The sequence below is a fragment of the Parasteatoda tepidariorum genome, chromosome 9 (genome assembly GCF_982258835.1).
Source record: "Parasteatoda tepidariorum strain Cologne lab strain chromosome 9, Ptep-v5.0, whole genome shotgun sequence".
NCBI classification, from domain to species: domain Eukaryota; kingdom Metazoa; phylum Arthropoda; class Arachnida; order Araneae; family Theridiidae; genus Parasteatoda; species Parasteatoda tepidariorum.
Genome location: NC_141763.1, coordinates 28,106,326 through 28,129,258, shown reverse-complemented (window position 1 = coordinate 28,129,258; position 22,933 = coordinate 28,106,326). Strand labels below are relative to the sequence as shown.

The 22,933-nt window shown below is 31.7% G+C and overlaps 1 protein-coding gene across 2 annotated transcripts in view; it reads left to right on the top strand.

Annotated features, from left to right (window-relative positions):
- Nucleotides 1–2,147: 2,147 nt before the first annotated feature.
- Nucleotides 2,148–22,933, top strand: part of LOC107447662 (alkaline phosphatase) — a 37,506-nt gene continuing 16,720 nt past the window's right edge. Inside the window, exons 1-3 of one of the 2 annotated variants that reach the window (XM_071186370.2) lie at nucleotides 2,148–2,477; nucleotides 11,459–11,557; nucleotides 13,490–13,713. In XM_071186370.2, coding sequence (XP_071042471.1) covers nucleotides 11,494–11,557; nucleotides 13,490–13,713 — 288 coding nt within the window. In that variant the 5' untranslated portion in view covers nucleotides 2,148–2,477; nucleotides 11,459–11,493. Of the gene's footprint in view, nucleotides 3,008–11,458; nucleotides 11,558–13,489; nucleotides 13,714–22,933 lie in introns of both variants that reach the window. The other variant, XM_087151142.1, reaches the window with a different exon arrangement.

The following is a 22,933-nucleotide window of genomic DNA, read 5'->3' as shown; positions in this document are numbered from 1 at the left end:
ATTAAACCAAAAATCACAATTAATAAACTGCCACTCGAAAATATTAATTCGCTGTCCGGAGCAAGTTGGCATCTCTGCTTATATATAAATTTTTTATATAATATTTTTTCAAATATAATATTGATTTATTTGCATTTAGTGGTAGTCAAAATCATATTAAATTAAATTAATCAATGCGAGAATAAAAAATAAATTTATATAATTCATTAATGAAATGCTGCGGACAGTAAGTAGTTGGCAGCTATGTCTTCACGTATTGCATCATAAACTAAAATGCATTGTAGCCTTCTTCCTACCACTACCTACGTAGCAGAGAAGTGGGGACAGTTAGCATTTATTCGAGAGATTTTTTAAGAAAAATCCTCTTCAGGAATATAAATTACATAAAAATTGCAGCTTGTATACAGAAACCAACTGCAGATTTAAAATCAGCGACACGAAAATGTCCGTTTAAAAAATCTAATGCCACGGGGAAAAACTCTTCCCCAGAGTTTTGGGTTTATAATTCCTTTTGAAAAAGCTAAAAATGTAATGTAATTAGCAGTCGGATGAGTGGCACCTTTTGCACGATCTTGAAATTATTTTCCTAATACAGTGAGAAAAGAATTAAACATTTAATTTTAGATACATAAATGTTTGCTATTGTTCAAAATCATACCATTTTTCATTATCACAAGGATTTCAACTTGCTCCATTTTGTAGAAATGTTTTTTTTTCTAGTAGTCTAAAATTTATGTTAAAACTTGGGTTAGTAAATTTCATTTAAGGATTTGTTACCCACTTCTACTCTTAAACAATTCAAATATTCATAAAACATTCAAAATTATTCGAATCATTTCGTAGTCTTCGTCAGCCTTTTAAAGAAAGTCTACCTAATCCATTCATCTGGAATTTTAGCACTATTATGGTTGAGCATTGAAGTAAGCAGGCAGTGGAGTTGCTTTTATGAATGTTTCAAGCACTTTGCTTGAATAATTAAAACGAATTCAAAATTAAATTTAACAGGACTGATATCATGCATTTGTAAAAAATTTTTATTTATTTACTTTTTGTGGTGTTTAAAATTCTTCAAAATTAAATTTATAAATTCAAGAATAAAATAATATTTTATTCTTGAATTTATAAATACCTGCCAACTTTTACGCATTTGGCGTAAAATTTTATTTCTATGTTTAAAGTGGTAGTAAAATGTATGCTTTCTATATATTCCTTCCATTTATAAACTTAATTTAAAAATCTTTTTCACCACCACTATTTTTAAAAAGTTTTAGCATATATATAGATATAAAATACTGTCGTGTTTGTCCAGATAAGCTTTATCCAAAAACAGCATATGTTTCTGCTAGAATTGGGTATAATATGAAAAAAACACAACTACTTCGATTTAGTAGGAACAACATATGACGCAATGCTAAACGAATGGAATTTAGTTGTTGTTTATTTAGTTATTGTTATTAGTAGTTGTTGTTATTTGTTTTAGTTGTTGTTGTTTATTTAGTTGTATTTAGTTTCAATAACTTTTCTTTATAATGCAATAAAATCTGGCGAGCAGCTATTTAAACGATCGAACACTTCGTTTGTTTATTTGTGGCTTGAAGTTAGGCTCGCAGAAAATGCCGTTCATGGGTTAAACTTAGTAGGAACAACACAACCTGTGACGTAGGCTATATTATACCCAATTGTAATTTAAATTCAAATTTACTACCTCTGGTTAAAAACCATCCTCGAAAGGATTAAAAGTTGGCAGGTATGAAATATATATAAGAACATAATTTTTACTATCATTTTTAATACAAAAAAAAAATCTTCCGGGAGTTTTAGCAGCTATGATGACATATAATAGTCAAAGTCAATTAAAAAACTAATTCGAGTAATTGACAAAGTTTTTAGTGTCTAGAAAAACCAGTGCACTATGATTACGATCTCGAGCATCGTTCCCTGCCATTATGAATGCAACATTATTTCAATTTGTTTACATCCTTCACAGGAATCACAACCCAAAGATTCTCCCATCTTATCATGTCAATCATTGCTAGCTTCCCAGTTTACACGTGATTACAAAATAATCTTCTCTCGTTGACAAAAAAAAAAAAAAAAAAAAAAAAAAAAAAAAGAAGAGGGGACTGTTTTTCTTAATTTTCTTCACCGTCAGACGGCGAATTGTAATTTATCCATTCATTTTTGTCAGCTGCTCCTCCTGCTTTCTTCGAAGGAAAGTAGGACTTCAACTCAATATGCTTTGCATCTTGTTTTCTTTCTTGGCATCGACTCCAGAAGCGAGTCTTCTTTTTTTCTTCTTTTCTCTCTTCATCTGTTTGCGTTCGCTTTCACTGACCTAATGTTCGCGCCCGCGTAAAGAATGTTGTTGCTTGAAATGATAACAAGGAAACATTGGGAGAAATGTGATTTTGAATATAAGTTTTAATTACATAAAAATAATTGTTCCCCCAAATGTTGTGGATAAACAGTTAATTTGGGTGAGTAAAATTCAAATGATAAATATGATTATTATTTTTTTTTTAATTTAAGAAAAAATTATGTTTTTTTGAAGTGCAGCATCAGATTTTTTTTTTACACTTCATCATTGGATCAAATGCTTTTATCCCAAGCGTTAACCGATTTGTAAACTTATAAATCCGGAGATATCTTAATTTTTCCAAAGAGTTTCCACTCTTTTATATTCCACTCTTTTACAAACTATTAAAAAACAACTATGAGATATTTTCTTATCAATTACAATTTGCTCCAATAGCAATTTTCCAAACAATCTTATTTTTGAAAAATATTTGAAGGGCTTTTGAGCAACGCGATAAGCAACATTTTAAAACTGATCAGAAAAGCGCTCTTTAAGATTGCTTTCGATGAAACACTGTAATTTTCACGTAGACAATAAGAAGTTTCTGTATACTGTGGTGCTAACTAGTAGAAAGTCTCGAAACTCGTGAAGTACTTACCTGGAAACAATTCTAAGGAAGAGTTTGATGTAAATAAATCAGCTTTATATATAGTAAGTCTTTTTACCCCTATATTAACCCAATATTTTCAATGCATATTTTGTTTTATAACAGTAGTTGAACAGCCAACCCAATTTCGGGTAAACGACTATTTATGTTTATTCCGTAACCTTGTAATTTTGAACCCAATCCAGAAGGCAAAGGAACTCCTGGATGAAGTATAGGGCGAAATTTGTCTTCGTGGAGAATTCTTTTGATGGAAACTAACCAGCATTTTGGTTACAGTGAGAGAAAAATTTTATTTCGCGCATTGAACGATGCTACAAGCAGTTAATTTTAAAATGCCAACTTTCGTCAGCCTTTATTTAAATTTTAACAACTCAACATTCATATTTGATTAAAATGACTATTGAAAGTATTTATTTATGCAAAATGTTTTTCTTTATATAGCGGTAGTTATGAAAAATTAATAAACTAGTTTAGTCTCAGATCTGAATAACACATTTATGCATTCACCCAAATGATGGGTAAAAGCGTGACAGAAAAGAAAAAAAGCTGGTTGTAAAACCATTTCAGTTTTAACTTGTTTACGGGAGGAGAAAATCTATTATCTTCTTCTCATCAGGATGCTGGATATTTCGGACAGCTCAGTGTTTGGCCCGAAGCGCTATTAACTGATTCGTCGAATCTGTGTTGTCCTATGTTATCAGGTCATAAGGGAATAAGCTTATGTTAGCTTTTCTTCCGGAATGAAGCAGTTTTACATAGATATATAAATATGCAATAATTGTAAAAAAAAAATCCCGGTAGTTATAGAAATGTAATGTTTCTTAAAAAAATGCTAGAACAAAATGCCTTTTATACCAGTCTTTTTTATCCGTCTTGGAATATATAGGCTTTCAGCCCTGCTCTTAATGCAAGACAATGCCATTATTACAAGTGCCGACGGACACAACTTCGGATGAAAGTGTGATGTGTCCGCCTCGTGGACAGGTCCACTGAAATAGAACTCAGATCAAGTTCCTAATGCTAGTGTCCATTTTGCTCTCCAAACTCTATTTTTGTCATGTATGTTGTTTCTTTGTCTAAATTCAAGATGAATGGGAAAAGGGCCGTAAGGCCTCAGATGCCCAGGTACACTACAACGAAACCAAATACAAATAGCCCCACAACGTGGAAAAATTAAAAAAATGGTGGTGACGAATTTTTCTTCAAATTTCTTAAAGTTTCATAAATTTAACGTCCAATTTAATTATATAAAATCAGTTTCACATCATGATAAATGCACTGAAAATATTTTTATCACATATGAATACTTCAAAGTATGTAGGGGTAAAATCGGGTATCTATATTGTGGCGAAACTATATCTGTTTTCCAGCAGACAAGCTCTGAACCACACTTTACTACTCAAGTAGTATCTACCATATTGGCTTGCTGTTGATTAATTCATGGCGTCTATGTAGACAAGTTTGTTTAAACTCGTCAATTCTCTAATGTTCTTTTGTTTTTAAACTATTCCTTTTTATTGGACATGACCGTTATGAAAATAATTTTTAGCCCAACTTATTTTACTAAAGATTTATACGTTTACTAAAAATTCATACCCTAACAAACGATAAGGATTTAGTTTAGGCTAATAATAGAGCTGTTCTGTTTCATTTCGATAGCCTATGCTCTATAACCTATGCGGTAACCTACAGAAATAATTTTTAGCTCAACTTATTTTACTAACGATTCATAACCTAACAAACAATAAGGATTTAGTTTAGCCTAACAATAGCGCTGTTCTATTTCATTTCGATAACCTATGCCCTCGAGTCAGATGAGGTGTTACCAGATGCTGCCCCCCCCCCCTGGATGTATGTCTTTGCTGGGCTCATGAAAGTTGCGGTGCAGCAGAGGAAGAAGATAATTAAAGAATATTATGAATGTAATTTACATCACGTGTAAATTATATGTATAAATAAATGTCGATTACTTGTTCACTGAAATTCTACCTAATTTTCTAATAGGGTTAGCATGTTTCCCACTCATGGTCTTACACCACTAGTGAGCTGATTTCACCACTAGTGCGGTGATTTTCCTTTTTCTAGAAAAAATTATTTACAAAAAAAGTAGTACATGAACGACTTTTCAGGAATTGTACACAACTAAACAATGGATATTTTGATTAAATCTGACCGTTTTCACGTCTAACAGTCTAGCTCCAATAGGCCTTCGAATCTTAGCTACCCGGTCTTACCTCACTTTTCCTTGCATTTTTTTTCCTGAAATTTAATTTAATTTATTTTTAAAACTAAGTTAAGTTTATTCCAGTGTAAAACAATTTCTAAGGCGCGCCTAAAGAATAGGCCCTAAACAAAATATATCAGGAGATTGCAGAGGTTAAGTAAACAGATAGAACGAAAAAATTGACAAACGCGTTACGCTTAAATAACTTGACACACGTCGGTCACATTTTCTTTCATCTGGGTTTTGAAGTGTACACCTAAATGTGCAGACGTTTTATTTTTCGATTAACTTTTTTTTTGGTTGTATGGATTTGGATTTCTTTGTCATATGGAGTTTATTGCAGACTAGGGAATGCTCTCCACCCAATGAGGTGCCCTGGATTCGAATCCCAGGGATGGCTAGTCAATACAAATTCGGCACCTGGCTTACACTGACCACAGTGCTGCAGTAAAATATCCGCAATGGTAGACGCATCAAGGGTTAGAGTCCGCTTGCCATCAGGCTAACCATGGGAGGTTTCCGTGGTTTTCAGAGATGCCAACTGCTCCGGACAAGACAAAATAATTAAAAAAGCGGTAAATTACTACAAGTAGATTTCGCAAATATTTGACTATTTTTGCTTGTTTCTTAAAAGGTGTAGCATTACATAAGCACTAGTCCTAGTGTTTAGATTTTACTGGGCACCTGGGCCGCGAAACGGCCCCTATCCCATTCATCTGGAATTTTTGAACAGTTTTGGTTGAGCAATGAGGTAAGCAGGCAATGGAGTTGCTTTTATGAATGTTTCAAGCTCTTTGCTTGAATAACTAAAAAGGAATCAAAAATAAATTGAGCAGCTTGCTCTAAACTGTGTTTGTTTGATTTTGGAGTTGTTCAGAATTGTATCAGCATGAGTAAACGTTATTTTCAGAAAGGTTGATGAAATTATTTGTTTTGATAGTTATGATATGAGGCGTCGGAGGTGAAATGTGCAGCTATTGGTCTGTAGTTTTTATCTTTGATATAATTTTCAAATTTAAAGATTTCATTAAAATTTGCTGCTTTACATTCTATGGCTTTATCGAAAAAATCTGCGTTTAGCTTGTATATATGCTGTGATAGAGTTGGTATTTTTAGGTCTGCATGAATATTGGTATTCCGGATGAACCATCCTGCACAGGTTATTTTTCTAAGGATCTTGTTTTGGCATTGGTTTAATTTCTTCAGTAGATGTTGAGGTATCGTTGTCCAGGCAGGTGAGGCATAGGTAAGTATTGGGCGGATCATTGCTGTATATAGTAGCTTCTTTAGTTTAAGTGACATATTCTGATTATATATTAATGGTTGTATGGCTATTATTGCTGCATTTGCTTTATCTATTGTGCTTTTGATGTGATCATTCCAGGTGAGTTTGCTATTGATTATAAGACCAAAATAATTTGCTTTTTTAACTATTGGTATTGGTATGTTGAACATTTTTGGTTGAAGTTGTGGAAGTATTTTAATTCTTCTTTTTTGTATAATTAATATTTGTGATTTTCCAGCATTTACTGCAGTTTTCCATTTTAAGCACCAGTCTTCTATTTCGCCTATATGGTCTTGTAGTTTTTGAAGAGCATGATTTGGGTTTCTGGATTTAATAATAATACCGGTATCGTCTGCGTAATAGGCTGTTATGCTGTTATAATCGGCTTTGTTTATAGGAAAATCATAAGTGTATAATATGTATAATATCGGTCCCAGAATGCTGCCCTGTGGTACTCCGGCTGTGATGTTTCTCTTTGTGGATTTTTTGTTTTTGATGGTGATTTGAAATGTTCTATTACAAAGATAGCAGGATAGGAGTTTGATTATGCCGGGTGGAAAATTCAGCTGTATGAGTTTATATATTGTACCAGTGTGCCATACTTTATCAAATGCTTTGGATATGTCGATCATCAGGAAGGCTATGGTTTCTTTATTTATGATTGCTCTGCCAGTATAGTCTATTATTCGGAGTAACTGTTTGGTGGTATCTAGTTTTTGTCGGAATCCATACTGTTCGTCGGGGAGGGCTGTAAGAAGTGGTTTTATTCTATTGTAGATGATTTTTTCATATATTTTTCCAAGTATGTTAAGTAGACTGATTGGGCGATAACTCTCAGGGCAGGTTGGGTTCTTATTTTTCTTGAGAAATAGAATGACTGATGCGTTTTTCCAGATTTGTGGGTAGTAATTATGAACAAGGCAGACATTAAAAATATGCGTGATTTTGCAGATGTAGTTGTTTGGTAATAGTTTTATCATCTTATTCTTTATCCCGTCCTCACCTGGAGCTTTATTGTTTTTCAGTTTTTGTATGATGCAGCTAACTTCTTGATTATTGGTTGAATTTATTGTTTCTGGGATGAGGTGTTCAGTTTGAAAATTATTAACTTCTTCTGTGATGATATTGTGATGATTTTGGTCAGAGTTGATATTTGGTGAAAATTGATTTTGAAGTGAATCTGCGAATATTTCGATTTTTTCTGATATTGAGTAAGCTGTGCCTGATGGTCCATTTATTGGTCTGTCTATTTGAGGAGTTGTTTTCAGTTTCTTGGCCATTTTCCATATAGAGTTGTCGGTAGTGCAGAGGGAGGCGATTTTTTCCTGCCACAGTTGTACATAAGCACTCTGAAGTGGTGAATCATATAAACCTACAAATTATTTAGAAATAGTGGTGGATAAAAATCTACTAAATTGAATTTATTAAACCAAGAATCACAATTGATAAACTACAACTTCAAAATATATATTTGCTGTCCGGAGCAAGTTGGCATCCCTGGGTTTTCCTCTCCATGTAACGCAAATTAGGTTTATTTCCATCAAAAAATTCTCTACGATACAATTTTCTCCCACTACTTGAGTTAAAGTATCTAAGAGTTCCCTTCTCTTCTGGATTCTTTTTATTAAAAACTTTGAACTTATAAAGACGTCAAAATAATTATGTAACATTAGAGCAAAAGTGATTTCATATCACACTACAAAAACTATAATGAAATCTCAAAAATAACCAAGCTCGTATAATATTTACAAAGTATGGCTTATAAACCTTTGTTAATAGGTTCAGGGATGAAAGCTTCGTATACAGGTCTGCCAAACTCTCCAAGCTTTTAGAAAAAATTTATTCTAGTGGTAGCTATGTTCATGTTTTAATGCATTATTTTTTATTCACTTAATCTTATTATCCATACCATGATTTAAAAATTCATTTGCGATGCAACTTTTAGGCATGCCAACTTGCTCCGGAAAGCGGATAAATTTTTTCGAGTAATAGCCTTTTAACCCCTTGGGGACGGGTGATTCAGAAAAGCATTCGTACAAAATCAGAATCAGGATGTAATTAAATAAAAAACGGTAACTTAAATGTAGTCGTTTCTAATTTGACAGACTTACTTTGCTTTTACTTTAATTATTGTTAGTTTAATCATATATATAATCAATGCTAATTCAAAGTACAACTAAATAGTTTTATTTTGAACAAAGTAATGGTGAATTAAATAAATCAAACAATTATAACTCCGCCCACAAATAAACTGCTAAAGAATTAGTTTGATTACTAGTTTTATCTTTTTACCCTGGTTGATACGGTTTTATACTGGCACATATTTGTGACGGTCAGCGCGAAAGGGTTAATGCACGATTCTTGGTTAAGTAAATTCGATTTATAGCAGTTTTACTCACTGCTTCTAAATAATCCAATTTCTTTATTATTACGTCACTTTGCTGTTAGTTGAGCGTTTTAAAAAGTCAAGAAAATTTACCAAATCCTGCCAATTTTAGCTTGTTGTTCTTTACCGATTTTTAAAGTACGGAGCAGTTGGCATCTCTGTACTTAGTTGCTGCTCTTTCGCAGTAAAGCTTTTAAAATGCTGGCAAAATTATCACAATTTCTGAAAGCATTTGTTTTTAAGTGTCTACCACTCTATAAAATATTTTTCAAAGCGCGCAGTAGCTGGCAGGCCTGTATATACTCAGAGATGCCAACTTGCTCTCGACAGTAAATATATATTTTAAAGTGGTAGTTTATCAATTGTGATTCTTGGTTTAATAAATTCAATTTAGTAGATTTTTATCCACCACTATTTCTAAATAATTTATAGGCTTATACAATTCACCACTTTGAAATAATTATGTCATGCTATACCTTTTAAAAAGCAAGCAAAAATAGTTAAAAATTTGCAAAATTTACTTTGTAGTATGTACCGTTCTTTTAATTATTTCGGCTTGTCCGGAGCAGTTGGCATCTCTGTATACTCTTCAAGACAATATGCTAAAAAGAAATGGTTTTACTACCAGTTTTCCCTCTTTTCAGTCTAACTCTAGTCAACTGGAGCAGCAGATAGCACAGGTTTTATATTTTATTTTATAACAGACGTTGAACAGTCTACCCAATTCTGAATATGTGATCATCGAAGTTCAATTTCCATAGCTGCCAACTCTTCCGGTTTTCCCAGAAGATTTTATTTTCATATTTAAAGTGCTAGCGAAATTCATGTTATTTCACTAAACTTTTTGAATTATAATAATAATTATAAATGAGTTTGACCACCACTACTTATAAATAATTTCAACAAATATATAAAAAGCATATTAGTCCTTACGACAGCGAATTTCAACCTGGTTAAAATGCAAATATATTTTTGAGTAAAACTGTTTTTCGGTAATTGTCTTACTACCACTTGGAAAATCCATTCTCGAAAAGAGTGAATGTTGGTAGGTATGAAGTTTTGAACCCAACCCAGAAGACAAGGGAGCTTTAGGATCACGCATTGGGACAAACTAGTCTCCGTGGAGGACTATTCGTTGGAACTAATCCGCATTTGCGTTATATGTATAGAAAAACCACGAAAACCTCCTACGGTTAGCCTGACGGCAAGAGGACAATAAGCCATGATCATTATCATTGATAATATATTTCACGTCAGCACTCTGCTCGGCTGGCTTGAGATGGGAGCAGAATTCGTATCAACCAGTCAACGCTGGGATTCGAACCTGGGCATCTCATTGGGAGGTGAGTGCTAAATCCCCATAGCCATCGCGGCTTTATGTAGATATTTGAAATTGATTTATTTATGTCAAACACAAAACGCTTTGTCATGACAGTTATTATGTTTTTTTTATTATCCTTTTCAAAAATAAATCGAAACAAGTGTACGCATTAACCGTTTGATTACTAAAGAAATTGTGAAGAGTTATAAGATGATGATTAGAGAAACCTCGCAGTTTCAACGGACAATTTATCTTGTTTTGATGTTTTACTTCCCGCTTTTTTAAATAAGGATTTATTAGATTTCCATTTCGTTTTTGTTTCAACCTCGCTGAAATTACTATTTGCTATCCCCCATGAGTAGACTTTCTTACCTTCAGTTTCGGCATGAATTTAAAAATTCAAATTAATTCGATAAAGAACGGCACGCCTTATAAATTGCGTACGAATACAATTAACTCTTATGCATTATCGAAATCTTAAATTTACGTTTTATGTGGATGGAACAGATTTTATTTAAGCATAAAATGGTTTTGCATGAAATTATTAATCATATTTGCACACTACCAAACTTTTACATAAACGTTACAAATATTTACATCTCACGGTGGAGAAAATATATGTTAATGAATTCATTCGCTTTATATGGGAAGGTAAACCACGAAAAACTCACACAGTTAGCCTGACGGCAAGGAGATTCTGTCCCATGAACCGTCTACAACTGAGGATATTTTACGTCAGTACTGTGGTCTGTGCGAGCTGGAAGCAAAATTCGTATCAACAAGTCACCACTGGAATTCGAACCTGGGTCACTTCATTGGAAGACGATCGCTCTAACCTCTGAGCTACTGCGGTTCAAATAGCACAGATTAGAAAAAGAGAGCACTAGGATACAAGCCCCCCTACTCCCACGGAGTGTTTGGTGAAACGGAGATACTCTTAGACGACGGAGGCCCTAGTTATGGAGAAACTAATTTTATTAGGTTATAAAATAAAAAAAATTTCAGAAAATTTAAAAAAAAGGATTTTTGACTAAGTTCATTTTCTTTAGAATATTTTTAAAACGGATGAAATTTTCTACTGGTAAAAGTAAAATTTAATGTGTTACATAAAATCAAATAAATATATATACTGTTATAAAAAATAAATTCAAAAGAAGTCAAACTCTTTTTAATTGGTAAATGAAGATTTTTTAAAGAATCATTTTTATAGCTTTAAATATAGTGAGAAAAAAATCTAAATCTGATGTTTGTATAATTATATTTGCTAATTCGTATTTAGGTTATTACTTTTTACTTCACTTCCATTCCATCAATATGAATCATCTTGGGTTTTGGATTATTCCATTTTTATGCTTCACTAGTGTTCTTTTCATTAAAGGTGAGTTAAATCACATTTTCTAAATCTTGAAAAATTGCTTAATTCACTAATTCTTACATATATTTAGCTACTATGATAAAAGTAAGAATTGAACTAAAATATAATCTTAAAACTACCACTGATTCTCAAAAAGGAGATATTTATTATTTATAATAATATTTAATTACTGTATTATAATTACTAGTTATTGATATGAACAAAAATAATTTTCCCAAGTGGTAGTTAGTTGGCAACTGAATTACAATTGTAGGCAAAAATATTTTTTTTCGTTTTGCCAGAAGTTAAACACACCATCGGTGATTGTTATGTCTTTATATTTAATTTTCTTCATGTATGAAATTACTAGTCCGAATCATTTTAAAAAAATAATTATTAATTCAAAATATGAAAATAAAATATAAATTTTTCTACCACTTTAAATATAAAATCTGGCTAAAAATTCATGCAAATTGCCAGCTAAGAAATAATGGGGTTTTACAAAATTAAGGAACTAGTGCGATTCTAACAATATGTAAACGATCTTTCTCATAGCAGCATATGTTTAGGAAGATTTTACATAGGAAACGTTAGCACATGTAAATGAGAAGGGGACGTTCCTATTAACTTGGCTTTAAAACTTACACTCTCAAAAGTTCGAAAACGAATTGCAATTTTTATATTAAAAAGTTTTTTTTAATTGTAGTGGTGTTAGAAAAAAAAGTAAAGATGCTTTTAACTTCATGCACTGATTTTAGTAGATGCAAATATCGCCTTGATGAAAAAGACACGATTTCTAAAAGCTTTAAGTATGATCTTTCAAACTGTGCCAAAAGTTTTGCAATGTAAAATTTTCCAAACCATCTTCGGCTAAAAGAAAGACTGTTTACATATGGTTATTATTTACATATGGTTTACATATCGAAGTATTTTGAAATCGTTTAATAACATTACATACACAGTAGTAATAATTTGAAATAGTGAGTCGATTTCATGAACCTAGATTTCAAACCCGTAAAATAAATTCACTATTTTGAGGAAAAAAAAACAGACGGTTTAATTAGAAACATTAATTTTACTCAATTTCGTTTTAGAAACTACAACAACTTTGGAGCAACGCTAATTGTAATTAATGATAATTATGTTTCAAGTTTAAAATTTTATTCAAATTAAGCTTTGTATTAGGTCTTGATCTATATTCTGACTTATATAGAACGAAAATTAAACTCCAATCCCCCTCATTCAGATTAAAATTATCTGACCCTTCATAATCTTTCTAGTAAGGTACCGAGAAGTTTCAGTGGATCTCAAAGAGTTTAAAACATGGATCACAGATTTTGAACAGTTTCGAATGAAGAATTTTTGAGTGAAAATGATATTATCCGTGATTTGCATTACATGGAGTGAAAATTCACGGTAAACTTCCCACGATGAGCCCGATGGCAATGGATTCTTTTTTTAATTTTGAATCGAATGAAATTAAAATCATGTGGATAGAACTAATTGTTCAGATTTTGCAAGTTATGAGGGATGCATGCAGACGAAGTTCTATTTTTAACTTATATTTACGTACGATTAAAGCCATTTCAACTTTGCATCTTCTAATCTTTGCTATTGGTTTGTAATTTATACAACTCAGGATAAAAGTATTCCGAAAAAAGGGATTGTACTTTTTATATATAAAATTTTTTTTTTCTTTTTTTTTACAACTTCTAAAATAATAGTACAGTAAGTTGGGTTTTGGTCTCGCTCGATATTCATAAACCTATGAAAAATCGAAATCTCAGTTGTGCCGATAACAGTAATTATGTTTCCCTTTGTTGCCTTTTCGCAAGTTGAATACAATACATGAGTTCATACAGTTTTTAACCTCTAACTAAAAAGAAAGGGTATTTATTGGGATGAAGCTGGAGGTAGACCTTTTTAGGTGTTACTCTACTAATTATATATTTTCAGGTGATCCAGAATTATTTAATGAAAAAGCCCAACTGGTATTGCAGCGCACACTAAGAAGAAAAACGAACAGTAATGTTGCTAAAAATATAGTATTAATTGTGGGAGATGGAATGAACCTGGCAACAATCGCAGCGGCTAGGATATTGAAAGGTCAAAAAGCAGGTCGAAGTGGAGTAGGGGAGGAGATGATCTATGAAGCTTTTCCTAATGTTGGACTTGCTAGGGTAAGTACTTTTCAATAAACACCAGTTAATAGCTGTATATTAACACTTTCGGTTTGCAATTGGATCTGCTTTTTGAAGCAGCTGACCTAGACGCTTTAGTCCTTCCCCCCTTTAAGTAGCAATAAAATAACGATTAATCCAGCTGTCACTAAAAATAAGTTTGGGCTCGCTTTTGGAAGTTCGAGCACACCTGAATTCGACATATGTCGAATGCTAGAATCCGAGTCCACGAGATATACGTAGAATATCCTCGTGATCCTCGTAGAATTTCGTGATCTCACCACTCGGCCGTTGATGTCTAAACAAGAAAATTAGTCATTAATCCTTTTTTATCACAATCCCGTAAAACAAAAAGTAAAGCAAAACATTAGAATTGAATCCGCAAGAGCCGTGATGGCTCAGGAGATATAGCGTTCGCCTTCCAATGAGGTTAACCGGGTTCGAATCCCAGCGATGGCTGGTCGATACGAATTCCGCATCCGGCTTGCACCGACAACAGTGCTGACGCGAAATATCCTCAGTGGTAGACGGTCCATGGGTGAGAGTCCTCTTGCCGTCAGACTAACAGTGGGAGGTTTTCCTCTCCATGTAACCCAAATGCCGGTTAGTTCCATTAAAAAGTCCTCCATGAAGGCAAATTTCTCCCAATACTTGATCCAGGAGTTCCCTTCCCTTCTGGATTGTGTTCAAAATTGCAAGGTTACAGAGTTGAACATTAGTAGTCGTATATATATATATATATATATATATATATATATATATATATATATATATATATATATATATATATATATATATATATATATATATATATATATATATATATATATAAACCCCAAAATCCGATTTTTTTTTAAAAAAATTCCGGCTGTTCAAAGACGGTTATAAAAAAAATTTAAATTCGTAAGAAAAATGTCGAAAAGCAATTGTCAACAACAGCAAACATTCAAGATTTTTATCGTCTGTTAGATTCCCAGTCAGCCATGAGGTTTTACCATGAGTCCATCTCATCTCTTATAGTCCGGTAAAGATTTTAAAAGTGTTAGGAAACTTACGTTAACCCTTACCGGCACAGTGTGGCAACACCTAAATAGCAGTCTTTTTTTTACATGTTCTAGTTAAAGTTCTATGTAGTGGTAGCGATATAACAATTAAAAACAGAAATTGTTTGAGCTGTGGAACAATATTGTTTGTATTTATATATGTTTATTCAAATTATTTATATAGACTGACTGTCATACTTCTTTAAACCAAGATAATAACATTAATATACAAGTGGTGTTATCACATTAAAATTACAAAGATTTGTCACCAAAATATATATATATTTTTCCCCAGTGCCCACCTGTGCTAACATCCGTCAATTTAGGCATATATAGGGCTATTTTGTTGGCCTCTTTTTCAGGGGCACCATATTAGGTGGGCCAACGTCGCTCCCACTGTGAGGACAGAAAGTACAGAGAAGGAAAGAACATCCATTCCTTGCCCGGGATTCGAACCCAGAACCTTTCTGATGCAAGGACAGTTCCTTGCCCCTACACAGGACGGTCGCCTTCTCAACAAAATAAAAAATAATAATACAAACTTCTAAAGATGTAATAGTATATGCGACTAAAGATAATATTGGCTAATTTTTTATTTCGTACTTTATTTTATTTGGAGATATAAAATGATAGCAAGATTTTTTCCTCTCTATTTCATTCTTGAATTTTAAAAAAACTCATTTGAAATTATTTTATACACCATTACATAAGAATAAATTAAACATATAGATATAGAAATGGTCATTAGTGAGAGAAAAAACTAGATTTGACAGTACAGACATGCCAACTGTTCCGGGCGAGCCATATTATTTAAATAACGGTTAACAGCTACTAACTAAAATTGCCAAGTTCTGCTTACTTATTAAACGGTATAGCACAACTTGCCTATAACAAAGTGCTATTAGCTTTCGAATTATTTGGAAATAGTGGCGGGTGAAAACCATGATTCAATAAAATGATTTTCTTAAACCAAGAATCACTTTCCCTTGCCTATGTATGCCAATTTTTAATCCCTTCGAGGGTCAAAAACTAGCATTCATCTTAATAATCTGAAATAGATAACATATGATCTAACGATACAGTATAGGATAATTTATTTATATGCTTAATTTTTTAAAAAATAGTGGTGGTCAAAAAGATTAAAAATTAAGTTTATAAATGGATGGAATATATACTAGAAAGCATACATTTTTCTACGACTTTAAATATATAAATAAAATTTTACTTTACATGCGTAAAAGTTGGCAGGTATGCAACTAGTCACACACACTCACCGAAAGGTTACTTGTAGATGAGATGCATGCAAACTCCTATCAAGTCAAGTCAAAAGTAAGGGAATAAACTAAATATCAAAGGCACATCACTACGTTAATTTATGTCAATCTTGTAAAGTTAGCGACGATTGATGGATTTTGAAAAAGTTTAGAGGGAATCATTTTCATGCGTAGAGAATGAGTCAAGAATCGGGCAAACAGCGCTTATCATAGATGCTCTCTTAAAAGAAAAGTGCATGGTACAAAGATATGACAAACATGCAGGGCCGGATTAACCTATAGGCACACTAGGCACGTGCCTAGAGCCTACGAAATTCAGGGGCCTACGAAAAACTTGGGAGAAAAAAATTTGTTGACAAAAATAATTTAGCTTTAAAAACAACAAGTGCATTTTGCACAAAATTATGAAGATACAAATAAAAATATAATATTTTTCGGTAATAAATTATTTTGCAGAATCTTATGATCTAATATATTACTTTTTTGCGATTTTTGGATTCAACGAAATCTTGTATTATGCTGTCGAATTCCAAACTACGCAAAATGTCGTATTCAATAGACATAAGTGCGAGCGATGCCAACTGCAATATCGGCAGTATGTCGGTATTGCAGATAAAGTTCGATAAACAAATTTGTAAATTAAAATCCATATTAATAAAAATGTAAAAAAATATGCAAAAAAATTTTAGCATATATTTTGAAAAGAGGGGAGGGGTAGGGGAAGGAGGGGAGGGCCCAAAAACGGCTATGCCAAGGGCCTACGAAAGGTATAATCCGGCTCTGCAAACATGTATGATTTAGTTTTTAACTCGACGAAAAGTATCAATGCTCTTAACAAGCAACATGAACAACAAAGAAAGCAGGAATATGAAGAACTAAGAAGTCAATAAGAAAGCGTTTATAGCTCAACTAAAGCATCAAAACAATCCTTCTGAACGAACGTATTTCCCGGATAATGAAAACCATAGACCTGACATTCTTGACTTAGCTATTTCAAATACCGATCTCCCAATAGCTGTCTGTGTATTTAATGAACTGTTTTTTGATCATCTCTCAATTTTATTCACAATCGGCACCTACTTTAGCATAGGAAAAGAGGAATATTTCAAAAACAGATCGGCGATCATACCGTAATATCTTGCAAAGAGATGAACAAATTATCGCACTGATGAACTTAACCTAACCTTAATTCGATCTTCAGTTTATAATCATGGAAGCCTATAATAAAGCAACAATTACTTTTCATTTCATTCCATATTTTCTTAAACTTACAATAAACATCAAAAATTTAATCCTAAGTAATTATATCCTTTTTATTTATTTGAAAATTTAATCCTTAATTTCTGTTATTATCCTTAATAGCAGAAATCAAACGTAGAAAGAACTATCAGAAGACAGGAAATCCAAAATATTAAATTGAAGTAGAACAACTCAATAAACTAATTAAAAAAAGACTGCAAGAACAATGGGAACACAAAAATCTAATCATTGGAATTTGAAGGACAAATCAATTTGGCAAATGGCGAGAGTTCTAAAACAACCACAACAAGTTAGTAAACCAATGATAAAAAAAATGGCTTTATTTACACAGGCAATGAAAAGGCTGAATATTTGCAGACTCTATGGAGGAACAATTTTTGCCTAATACAGAATTTGACAAAGACAATGAAAAAATATACATGTTAACGATTGTTCAGCCGTAGTTGAATAATATAACGATAACTTATTAGGAGAAATCTTTTCTTATTTGTTGATTTGTTACGCATGCGCTCTGAAACTCTTGCTAACTAGAATATTTTTGCCTGCTTCAATAGGATTAGCGATTTCGCTACAGCAGTTTACTTTGGCTTTAAGCGAGTTTCAGGGCACAGAGCCTTTTTCCCCAACTACTTTGGAAGTTTGAAGTATGTTCTAATTCAGTTTTTAATTTTAAAGTTTTTAATAAATAGTTTATTTCGGTAATTTAGTTTTATTTAGTTATTCGATGGCTCATATTAGTCTAATTCATGTTAGTATTCCCCACATTCTGGTCCGTCGAGCCGGAGCCATCGAAATTAAATTTTAGTTAGGGCTTTGAATTACTTTTCACGAGCATTCAATATGCCAAAATTATTAGAAGAGCTGCTTAAGCTGAAAAAAGTAGCTAAAAGTAAAGTTACTAGGGTAACTAATTCTATCTCTGACTTGTTGCAAAATACTGAACTTAGCGTTGAACATTCTGATCTTTGTTTACGTCAAAAAAGTGAATTCAATTTGGAAGTTTCGGATCTTTTCAAAGACATCTTAGTTGTTTGCGACGAAGAAAATTATTCAGAATACGAAACTGAGCTTTTCAACTTACTGAATAAATTAAGATAGTTTTGAATTGTCTTTAACACGTTCATGCCGGGGTGACCCACCGGTGGGTCACGCTAGATTGTCTCATCTTGGCGGCGCACCAGAGTAAAAACTGGTAACAAATAAATTTCATTTTTTAGTTTTTTCCCGGGAATAATAAAAATCCATAACAACCAATTGTTTTTAACGGATGCAATTTTTATATTGAATTGCTTCTTCGCCGTGATAAATTTCCTTAGAGTGAATTGTTATTGTTGAGAATAGATTAACTCCTCCCGAATATTGTCTAATATTGAAATAGTTCTTCGACCAGTATTTTCACTTTTCCCGGCGTGAACGTGTTAAAGAAACGAAATAGTAGTTTGACCGAAAATAGTAATTTGACGAACGCTCAATCTCAAACTTCGGTTCATGTAGTTTCTTCAAAAACACCGAAGAATTAAAGAAATAAATCCAACTGATGCTTCTGAGATTAAAAAAAATATTAAAAAATTTCAAAAACATTCCTGCTACATCATATCGCATTCAGCCTCCACACGGTTTCAAATAAGTAGTCTGCGCAGATTGTTTAAAAAGCGAACCACTAGTGCGCATGAACCCAAATTCTATTTTAAAAGTACTTGAGAGAAATTTATCATATATATTTGAGAATTGAATCTGTAGTGGTTGATAAGTAAATAAAACAAACCAATTATATTCATAAATTTTAGACATATATTTGCTACCACTTTCTAATTTTTAATAGATTTAATATTAAATGGTTCGTTCACTAATTGCTTTACCTTCATAGTGATCTGATCAGACTACCTACAAAAAACCGTGTGGAGGCTCAAGTAGAAATTTTCAGTTAGAATTCACGATATTTAGCAGCAGTAATGTGCTGCTCATTTGAAATATTCAACCAAAATTCATTATACCGGAGTTGGTTGAATTAATAATTAAAGGTTTTAATTCCATCAAAATATTTAACTTCAAGATTTTACTTCATTTTAAAAATTACACGGCAAGATTGCCACGGGCGATTACATATGCAAAAAGTTGTGTCTAATGAAATTCAAATTTGATTAAAGGAGAATAAAATAACAAATTATTTTAAAGTTACCAGTGAATGATTATTAATGTTTTAAATATGAATAATTTGAAATGTAAGTCCTAGTGGTAGTTACAACTGAATAAATAAACAAGAATGAATTGAGTTTCTACCACTTTTAACAATTATAGTCATCTGTGGCATCCCTTAAACCGCAAAAAATTTATATTATTAAAATAAGTTGGTAATACAAATATTTTGTTTAATCTTAATATGGGTAAAAAGTTTCATTTTTTATAGACATAATTGACAAACATTTCATTACATTTTTGAAAATGATCTCTATACAAAAACAACTACATTAAAAAGGTGGTACACTCAAACTGGATAGTTCTTTCTGTTCTCTACTTCTTTATTTTTTTAAAGAAAAGAAAACTTTCACTTCAGATCTAAATCAAAATATTAATATTTTTAATATATTAGGAAAGACAGGACTACCTTGCTCCTGTGAAAAAGTTCTAAAAATAAAAATCTTGACGCATTTTCTTTTTTTTAATACACCGTCCTTTTAGAATGAACAATGCACAAATGGGTACAGTAAACGACGTTTTTGAAAATTTCGCCAACACTTAAAATTTAACATCATAATTTTGAAATTATGAGTGTTATATATGTAGTTATGCCACTGAAAGAATTTGTAATAGTTCTAAAGATTTCCATTTCTAATTATTAATTAAATATTTATATTTATTAAATATTTAATGGAAGTACATAATTGAGAAGTATTCTGGTGGTTTAATGTTAAATATTTTTAAATCTAACCCTTTGCGCTTCAACGACATAAAAAAACGAACGTAATACTAAAAGTTTTCTAGATAAAAACTCATTCTTTACTTACTCAGAATATAAACTGGGGAACCACTATATAAAATGGTCACTTAAGATATAAAAAATGTGACATTTAGAGCACAAGGTAATTTACAGGGGACAATGGTGTCTGCGAGACATCTTTCTAGGGACCGGTATAGCCTGGTTGGTTGGGCCCTTGGCGAACAAAGAACACGGGGCGCGCTCAAAAGAGCAGAAAATCAGGGTCATGAATCGTGGTTGCCGGGAGAAAAGTGTTGCACCAAGCAGACTCCTCAAATCTTCTTTTAACATGTAAAGTCTATGGCGGGCTTGTCATACTTTGAATCGATTTTTCTTGTTCAAGAATCGGAGTGATCAATTAAAAAAAAATACTAATAATTTTTTCAATCTTTCCTATCCACGAAAATGTAGGTTAATTTTTTTTATCTTTATTACTTTTTGTAATATTGCCTTTGAAACACAAGTCACTTTCTACCTTTGAGTAAGGGAGGAAGGCAACTTCCACCCCCAAGTTCACTAATCTTCTCGGTGGGAGGTCTTGCCCCCTTTTGAAAATCTTTTTCTCTCTCTCTCTGTCCTTCTGAAGAACTGATATGGGGAACGCTTTAAAAACCGATAGCTTTCTCTTTAGTTATAAGCTTGTAATTTATTATGAAAATTATATTTGCTGATAATTCGTTCATTCTATATACATTTTATTTATTTAGTAGTAATAATTTTCTTGTTTTTATTCATTTTGAGAGTGGAATTTATTTTTTAAATACATTATTCCCCTTTTTTTAAACTTTGTTTCTTGTTTTTTAAAGATGTTTCAGAATTAAAAAAATTAGCTGCTGAATAAAGTGAGATTAATTAAAATCGAATAAATGACGTAAAGATCTTCCAATATGCTATAAAGCATCACAAAACCGCCGTTTTCCTTTTTTTTTTTTAAAAATATATCGTACACTCATTTGTAGGTTTAAAAAAACATTTACATTAAAAAAATTTAAAAGGTTCCAATTTTTTCATTCCGTAAATAGTTTTAATTACTCCAATAGCTGGGATAGTATGTTTTTTCACGGTAAGGAAAAAAAAATAGCTAGTACACAAGACCACGCATCATCCAAACATGAACAAGCACTTAACCCTGTTTTTAGGGCTTTAATGTAAATACACAAGAACACTAAAGTATTATGAAATTTTCATTTTAATCAGCAAATGAAGAAAAATATGAAAATACACGCATGTATTTTAAAATTCTTTAAAAAAAAAAAGGGAAGTAAAAGAACATTAGTGGTCATAATTAATATTCACGAGAGAAAAATACAAACGGTATCAAAATATAATGAATCGATGCTTAGGAAAGCAACATTGAAAATATTGAAACCAGTTTGATTGCCAGATGAAATAAAAAGATTGAGAAATGTGATTATTATAAACACCACGAAATTTCATCACGATAAATTAAAAAATAAAAATAAGCTGTAATACTTAGAGTTAAGTTACTCTTTGTTACTTCAGACAGTCAAACTGGTTTTGATGTTTTCAGACCTGATTCCTTAGTTGATTCCCTAATCGGTAATTCCTAATTAATACACTTTTTAAAACTTTTTTTCGCAATATTCTAAAAATATATATTAAGAGTAGTAATTATGCAATATCTTATGTATTTAATAATGAGAAATTTTTCGAATTCATATTAAAAGTGTATAATGTAACTTTTATTCATAATTTTTTGCTAGAACAAAGTATGTAATCAATGTGTTATTTTAATTTCTCTTCCCTGACCCTCTTTTGCCATTCATGGAGAAGAGTTTTAGTAGAAATTTCTATACTGCAAACTTTAATTAGTGTAATTATAGTTAATTAAAATATAAGAAAACTAACCGTCATTAGCATTACATAAAGAGGAAAAACACGAAAACTTCCCAGGGTTAGCCAGCATGCCATCTATATGAATATATCTCCCAGATAACCATAATTTTCTGTATTTTTGTATTTAATAAAATTTTGTAAAGTAAACTTGTCTCAATCTGTTGTTATGTTGTAAGTTTTAATGAAAACCAATAAATGCCTTTTCTTTCAAAAATTTCGTTATCGTACTTTTTTATAAATTAATTTCGATTATTTTGATAAATCTTTATATTAATTACAGTGAGCAGTCTCACAAATCTATGTACTAAAATGTAAAATAACATAGAATTGTTTTATTTTGTTGTTTTTAATGATCCATCGAAATGATCTATTAGAAAAATAAATTTAAACTGTCACTTCAGCTTATTAGTCGAAAATGTTATAATTTATTTTTACGACAGAAATGATGGTATTTTTTATGAATCCTCAAAACTGAAATGAAAGAGTTACATCAATTTTCTTATAATATTACTTCTACGTTTAGAAAATTATAAAGCTTATCAAAGATAGTTTTTAAGGAATTTCTTAGAAATAAGTTATACTTTTGTAAGTTATTTATTTGTCCTTTTATTTACGACATTTACAAATAAAATGCGTTCATTACCCACTTTTACCATCATTCTTTGTTATTAGGGTTATAATAATTTTAAGTTAAAGGCCTAAAATTAAAAATGAAGTTCCTTTATTAAAGTAATCACAAGATATTACTTGATAAAAATTATTTGATAAAATATAAATACCTTTTAACAAGCAAAAGCTGATAAATAAAA